Here is a 7,747-nt window from a genome sequence, read left to right as displayed (position 1 = left end):
ACTCTATACCTGTACCCCCACACACCGACTCTATAACTGTACCCCCACACACCGACTCTATACCGGTACCCCCACACACTGACTCTGTACCGGTACCCCCACACACTGACTCTGTACCAGTACCCCCACACACTGACTCTATACCTATACCCCCACACACCGACTCTATACCTGTACCCCCACACACCGACTCTATAACTGTACCCCCACACACCGACTCTATACCGGTACCCCCACACACTGACTCTGTACCGGTACCCCCACACACTGACTCTGTACCTTTTCCCCCATACACTGACTCTGTACCTGTACCCCCACACAACACTTTTGAATTGGGAGAGGGTAAGCTGATCCAAGATCTGTGCATAAGGTTAATTTACATTTTAGTCATTTAGCAGACTGTCTTATCCAGAGTGACTTACAGTTAGTGAGTGCATTCATCTCAAGATAGCTAGGTGGGACAACCACACATCACTGTCATTGAAAGTACACTTTTCCTCAATAAAGTAGCTATCAGCAAAGTCAGAGCTAGATAGGGAGGGGGTGGAGAGTCATGTGGAAGTGGGAATTTCATAACTTCAACCTCATCAGTCATCAGTTCCTTCACTCACCCAGGAAGGCAGAGGGTGAGACGGTTCCGTTGCTACGGGAGACCATGACGCTGATGCCCGTCTCCACGAAGGGGACGGAAAAGTCCACGACCTCTGACCTCTCCTCGTTGATGGTGAGGGATCCGATGGCCATATCTGCTCGCTGTCCCACCACCTGATGGACAGGAGGAGAAACTACATTCAGAGAGATAGAGGAGTACACTGGCCACATAACACATTATTATAGGAGAAACTACAGTCAGAGAGATAGAGGGGTACACAGGCCTCATAACACATTATTATAGGATAAACTACAGTCAGAGAGATAGAGGGGTACACTGGCCACATAACACATTATTATAGGATAAACTACATTCAGAGAGATAGAGGAGTACACTGGCCTTATAACACATTATTATAGGATAAACTACATTTAGAGAGATAGAGGGGTACACTGGCCTCAAAACACACTATTATAACACAGGTATAAAAACAACGCCTATCCCCTTTCGCCTCGTCCATACACCTATAACAGGGTTCCCCAACTCGCGGCCTGCATCCCGAATTTGGTCCGCGTGTGGTTTTATTTGGTCCCCCAAGTCAACAAATGATTTGCAATTCTGTTACTGCCCCCCGACCATCCGCTCAAGAACAAATCAACCCGAGGCTGAATATAGTTGATGATCCCTGACCTTTAACCTGTCTGACCCTAGATATGGGTTAGCACCTTATGTAATCTGCTGAATGGGCTACAACACAGTGTAAACACCAGCCACGTGTCTCCTGCTACGCATCTCTTCATCACACAAAGTGAGTTAGCCCCCCCCCCCCATCTAAATCAAAAACTGCTGTGTCGGCTGATTGAATAAGTGAAATGTTAATCTGCCTTAGACACAGCACCTTCTCATTTCAGAGTTTATCAGCAGAAAAGGGGGAGCGAGCAGCAATGCAACACACACTCCCCTCTTCAAGTCTCTGGATTAGCTACCTGATCAAAGAACGGCAGGCTTTGAAACATCTGATCAAAAGACAGAAATTAATCTGAGAAAATAAAACACACTTCACCATTAGCATGTGAATATAGGTGGACAGACACCATCGGCCCTGGTTCAAGTCATAAAGATGACAGATAAAGAAGAAGTAGAGTAGGGAGTGAGATTGTTTCTGCTGCCATGACAACCAGGATGTACCAGCGTTCCCCGTGGGACCTGAGGAGGTGCAGCGGGACACTTCCATCAAAAATCACCCCCCTGTCCCACTCGCTCACAGTGTGTGTGTGTGTATGTGTGTGTGTGTGTATGTGCATGTGCATGTGCTGGTATGTGTGTGTGTGTGTGTGTGTGTGTGTGTGTGTGTGTGTGTGTGTATGTGTGTGTGTGTGCCGGTATGGTATGCGTGTGTGTGTGTGTGTGTGTGTGTGTGTGTGTGTGTGTGTGTGTGTGTGTGTGTGTGTGTGTGTGTGTGTGTGTGTGTGTGTGTGTGTGTGTGTGTGCAGGACACATTCCAGAAACAACAGCTCCCTGTTTAGCTCTCAGAGGGCCTGCCAGAAAAAGAGCTGTAATACCCAGGGGGTGTCTGTGACTGTGACCATGTGTCAGTCTGTGTCTATGAGGAAGACAAAGGGCGAAGAGAAAGAGAAAAAACATTGTTTGTATGTTTGTGTGTGCACATGCTTGTCAATGTTGCGTGCGTGCATCTGTGCTTCAGTGTGTTCTGTGTGTCACTAAATCACTCTGGGTAAGAGCGCCTGCAAAATGAATAAAATGTAATTGTGGGTAAGTGCGTGCCTGTGTGTGTGTGTGTGTGTGTGTGTGTGTGTGTGTGTGTGTGTGTGTGTGTCTACTAAACAATGTATGTCTGTGACTGCTGTGGTTAAGAGCCCATAACTCTGTCTGCGACTGATGCGACACCCAGCGCTTAACTGGTTGCCCCGGAGTTAACAGCATAGGCCAGGGAACGCTTGAACATACACAGCCAACAAACACACACACACACACACACACACACACACACACACACACACACACAGCAACACACACATACACGTACATTCTCATGCAGAGCTATAGTCATACAACAGTGAAACACACAGAAACAGCAAGCCTGACCTTCTAACCAGGAAGAAAAAACACCTTACGAGGTCCTTAACTTCAATATATCATGACCTCTGAACCAGAGGGCCTCAGTCATGTGACCTCACTATAATCCATCAATCATCAGCCATCCAATCAATCAAATGTTATTTGTAATGGCAGCATGCAGTGTGTCTCAGTGCTCCTCTCCTCTCTGGCGACAGCTGTCTCAGTGCTCCTCTCCTCTCTGGCGACAGCTGTCTCAGTGCTCCTCTCCTCTCTGTCGACAGCTGTCTCAGTGCTCCTCTCCTCTCTGGCGACAGCTGCTCCTCTCCTCTCTGGCGACAGCTGTCTCAGTGCTCCTCTCCTCTCTGGCGACAGCTGTTTCAGTGCTCCTCTCCTCTCTGGCGACAGCTGTCTCAGTGCTCCTCTCCTCTCTGGTGACAGCTGCTCCTCTCCTCTCTGGCGACAGCTGTCTCAGTGCTCCTCTCCTCTCTGGCGACAGCTGTCTCAGTGCTCCTCTCCTCTCTGGCGACAGCTGTCTCAGTGCTCCTCTCCTCTCTGGCGACAGCTGTTTCAGTGCTCCTCTCCTCTCTGGCGACAGCTGTCTCAGTGCTCCTCTCCTCTCTGGCGACAGCTGTCTCTGTGCTCCTCTCCTCTCTGGCGACAGCTGTCTCAGTGCTCCTCTCCTCTCTGGCGATAGCTGTCTCAGTGCTCCTCTCCTCTCTGCCGACAGCTGCTCCTCTCCTCTCTAGCGACAGCTGTCTCAGTGCTCCTCTCCTCTCTGGCGACAGCTGCTGTGGAAAGTAGCTTTGACCTTTTCCCAACAACTATTATGGTCAAGAAGAACTACGTACTGTAGCCTACCAATGTCTAATCAATGTCTAATCAATCATTCACATTTTACTGACCTCTCCAATCATGCCGTTCCACACTCCATCAATCTTCTTCCCGTGCTTTCCATTGGTCACCAGGTAGAGGTCATAGGTGAAACCCACGATTTTGGCCAATCGTTTGAGGATGTCGATGCAGAAGCCCTTACAGCACTGTTTCTTTGGGGGATCCTGGACAGGAATACTGGAGGAAGGAAGAGGGAGACGAGGTGCAGGAGAGAGAGAGAGAGAGAGAGAGAGAGAGAGAGAGAGAAAGAGAGAGAGAGAGGGGGAGAGAGAGAGAGGGGGGAGTGAGTGAGTGAGTGGGGGAGTGAGTGAGTGAGTGAGTGAGTGAGTGAGTGAGTGAGTGAGTGAGTGAGTGAGTGAGTGAGTGAGTGAGTGAGTGAGTGAGTGAGTGAAATTGAGAGAGTGAGAGAGAGAGTTAGAGAGAGAGAGAATATATAACATTTAAAATATGTTGTTATATTTAAGACAAAGAATGTATCTCTTCCTCAGTCAGGGTCACACTCCATACAGGAAATCACAGTTATGGATTATGCCTTTAAGTGAGAGTCAAATTGTGCTGCCACATGATAATTGTTCTCATCCTTCCTAGAGGTGGTGAACCGTGATGCGTGGACCTCTACTGCAGCTCTATTGTGTTCGTGTCCAATTCAACCCCCATATATCTTCAACTGAATCACATATAACCCTATATACCATCTGGGCTCACACTCACCACTACACGATCGAGAAGGATGAGAGGTAATGTGGAGAGTGGAGGGTTAACATGTGATTTGTTTGTGTTCAATACACCATGAAAGTGATTATGTCATATGTTGACACCACGTGATCATTACACTGGAGACACATGATATTATGAAGGTCGATCTGTGAAAAACGACAGTTCCATTTTGCTGATGTGTTTGGCTCCAGGGGGGTCTTGTTGCCACTGTACTGTATGTGTGTCACTAGGGGATGATCCGTATTTTACTATGTCCTCCAAGACCCTGGACAGTCCCCTGATGAAGTGTCCCGGGGTAAGGAAAGTATTTTATTGTGTATTGGACATGAACATAATTGTCTAATTTGACCCATCACCCCTGCCTTCTGACCTGGCGTTCAGGGGTCGTCGGCAGGGTACAGAGTCTCTGATGCAGGTGTTGGAGGCGGCGTCAGCCAGCTCCACGATGACAAACGGACGTTCCTCCAGAGTGACCACGCGCAGGTGCTGGGCGCCATCAGGCGGTTGGAGGAATGGACCGTAACGCGACCACGCTGGATAAACCAAATCCAACTTACCATTTTCCCACATCCCTACCTGGGAAAGAGAAGGGAGTGGGTTAGACAGGACACACACAAACACACTCCCATCAACCAACCCCTGTCACATCAGTCACAGCTTTCCTGTTTGAAATGGCATTAATACGTGTCACATATCAGTTTGCAAACAATGTAAAAAAATATATATATTTTATTGAGTTAAAAAAGCCGCATACGAACATGGTCTCTTTTTTGTTTTCTTCAGTAAGTCAGCTTCAAAATGCAGGTGTTTCAGCCTAGCTTAGTGCTTTCTGTGGTGGTGGGGCAAGCCAGCAGAAAATACGGAGCGTTGTGCCGTGGTTGGCTCAGTGTTCTGTCACTCATAGGAACACTAAGTCACCGCCATGTCTAGAGCTAGAAAATTCTAGCCCCCTGGGTGCTGCCATAGAGTTATATTAGAAGTGCCCATCCAAGAAGGCTCAGGGTCATTGGCCACAGATAAAATGACATCAAATCACGTTATATCTACAGTAGCTTTGATTGGACTGATCATGTCAACATCATACTTTCAAAATCTTAGGTAGCAGTTATCATCATGAATCACGTCGACAATCTACTGGAAAATCCTTTCTTCCAGTTCCCAGTTGTTTTGAAAGCATCCAGAGAATGACAGACTGTGTTGACATATGTTGATGACAAAATTTGCCCACGCCGGGCCACCGTCCTGTTCAAGTGAACACAGCACAGCAAGGTGAGTCCAAAAATGTCTTGTATGCTGCTGCTTAAATGATGTAATATGCCAGGGAGATATGTACACTGTAGCTAAGAAAGTAATACTAAGTGTATGTTGTGTAGTAAGTTGATACTAGTCCATGTGCCTCACCCTAATAATTTGGTCTATTTTTACCTATTGATTTCACCTACTGTTTTGACTTGGTGGTGCAAATCTAGCCTATAACCTGTTTTTGAGAAATATAATCATTGAATATTGTAAGAGCTATCCTACGGTTCTGACTTGGTGTACAGGGAGAACGCTGTAAGACCGGCCCATGTTCTGAATTCTGATGCTGTTCATTTCAAAAGTGCTGAACAAATAGTTATATTGACTATGTCCGTCCTAGCTCGCTCATTAATGTCATAATCGAAATTACGCATTGCCTCTTATCTGCTTGTCGTCGGCTTATGCCATAGTTGTACTGTACATCTCAATTGTCAGTAGAAACCACCTTTGTTTAAGCAAGTCAGCCATATCAGCAATATTTTTTTTAAAGGCAGAAAATGAGGCTGAATAAACTGTTTCGCTGCCAGACAAGGCTCCGCTGATTGCCAGGTGTAAAAGTGGTAAGATGTTGGGACTCTGCTGTTGGGACAGCTTTATGTAGGCCCTAACAGTTTGTGGGCATCATTTGTCACCGTTATAGTGCAATTCATGTATTGTTCAGTGTTGTGTTGTGTAGTGGCTTTGCTGGCATACATCCCACATTACACCCCCCCCCCCCCCCCCCCCCCCACCACCACCAAGATTTACATGCTAAAATCGCCAGTGAGTGTGCCATCCAGTTTATTATATTGTACTGTACTATATGTGAACCAGTGAGAATGCCATCCAGTTTATTATATTGTACTGTACTATATGTGAACCAGTGAGTGTGCCATCCAGTTTCTCATATTGTACTGTACTATATGTGAACCAGTGAGAATGCCATCCAGTTTATTATATTGTACTGTACTATATGTGAACCAGTGAGTGTGCCATCCAGTTTATTATATTGTACTGTACTATATGTGAACCAGTGAGTGTGCCATCCAGTTTATTATATTGTACTGTACTATATGTGAACCAGTGAGAATGCCATCCAGTTTATTATATTGTACTGTACTATATGTGAACCAGTGAGAATGCCATCCAGTTTATTATATTGCACTGTACTATATGTGAACCAGTGAGAATGCCATCCAGTTTATTATATTGTACTGTACTATATGTGAACCAGTGAGAATGCCATCCAGTTTATTATATTGTACTGTACTATATGTGAACCAGTGAGAACGCCATCCAGTTTATTATATTGTACTGTACTATATGTGAACCAGTGAGAATGCCATCCAGTTTATTATATTGTACTGTACTATATGTGAACCAGTGAGTGTGTCATCCAGTTTATTATATTGTACTGTACTATATGTGAACCAGTGAGAATGACATCCAGTTTATTATATTGTACTGTACTATATGTGAACCAGTGAGAACGCCATCCAGTTTATTATATTGTACTGTACTATATGTGAACCAGTGAGAATGCCATCCAGTTTATTATATTGTACTGTACTATATGTGAACCAGTGAGAATGCCATCCAGTTTATTATATTGTACTGTACTATATGTGAACCAGTGAGAATGCCATCCAGTTTATTATATTGTACTGTACTATATGTGAACCAGTGAGTGTGCCATCCAGTTTATTATATTGTACTGTACTATATGTGAACCAGTGAAAATGCCATCCAGTTTATTATATTGTACTGTACTATATGTGAACCAGTGAGAATGCCATCCAGTTTATTATATTGCACTGTACTATATGTGAACCAGTGAGTGTGCCATCCAGTTTCTCATATTGTATTGTACTATATGTGAACCAGTGAGAATGCCATCCAGTTTATTATATTGTACTGTACTATATGTGAACCAGTGAGAATGCCATCCAGTTTATTATATTGTACTGTACTATATGTGAACCAGTGAGAATGCCATCCAGTTTATTATATTGTACTGTACTATATGTGAACCAGTGAGAATGCCATCCAGTTTATTATATTGTACTGTACTATATGTGAACCAGTGAGAATGCCATCCAGTTTATTATATTGTACTGTACTATATGTGAACCAGTGAGAATGCCATCCAGTTTATTATATTGTACTGTACTATATGTGAACCAGTGAGAA

General features: G+C 44.9%; 1 protein-coding gene across 1 annotated transcript in view; it reads right to left on the bottom strand.

The window, feature by feature from the left end:
- The window catches only part of LOC110520829 (glutamate receptor ionotropic, NMDA 2D), a 173,299-nt gene that overhangs the window by 55,180 nt on the left and 110,372 nt on the right, over positions 1-7,747 (bottom strand). The window contains exons 7-9 of the mRNA XM_036963819.1: positions 4,650-4,855; positions 3,574-3,739; positions 612-765 (exon numbers count right to left, since the gene is read on the bottom strand). Coding sequence (XP_036819714.1) covers positions 612-765; positions 3,574-3,739; positions 4,650-4,855 — 526 coding nt within the window. The remainder of the gene's footprint in view (positions 1-611; positions 766-3,573; positions 3,740-4,649; positions 4,856-7,747) is intronic.

This window comes from Oncorhynchus mykiss, chromosome 3 (genome assembly GCF_013265735.2).
Source record: "Oncorhynchus mykiss isolate Arlee chromosome 3, USDA_OmykA_1.1, whole genome shotgun sequence".
Lineage (NCBI taxonomy): Eukaryota > Metazoa > Chordata > Actinopteri > Salmoniformes > Salmonidae > Oncorhynchus > Oncorhynchus mykiss.
This window is presented reverse-complemented; position numbering and strand designations above follow the sequence as displayed.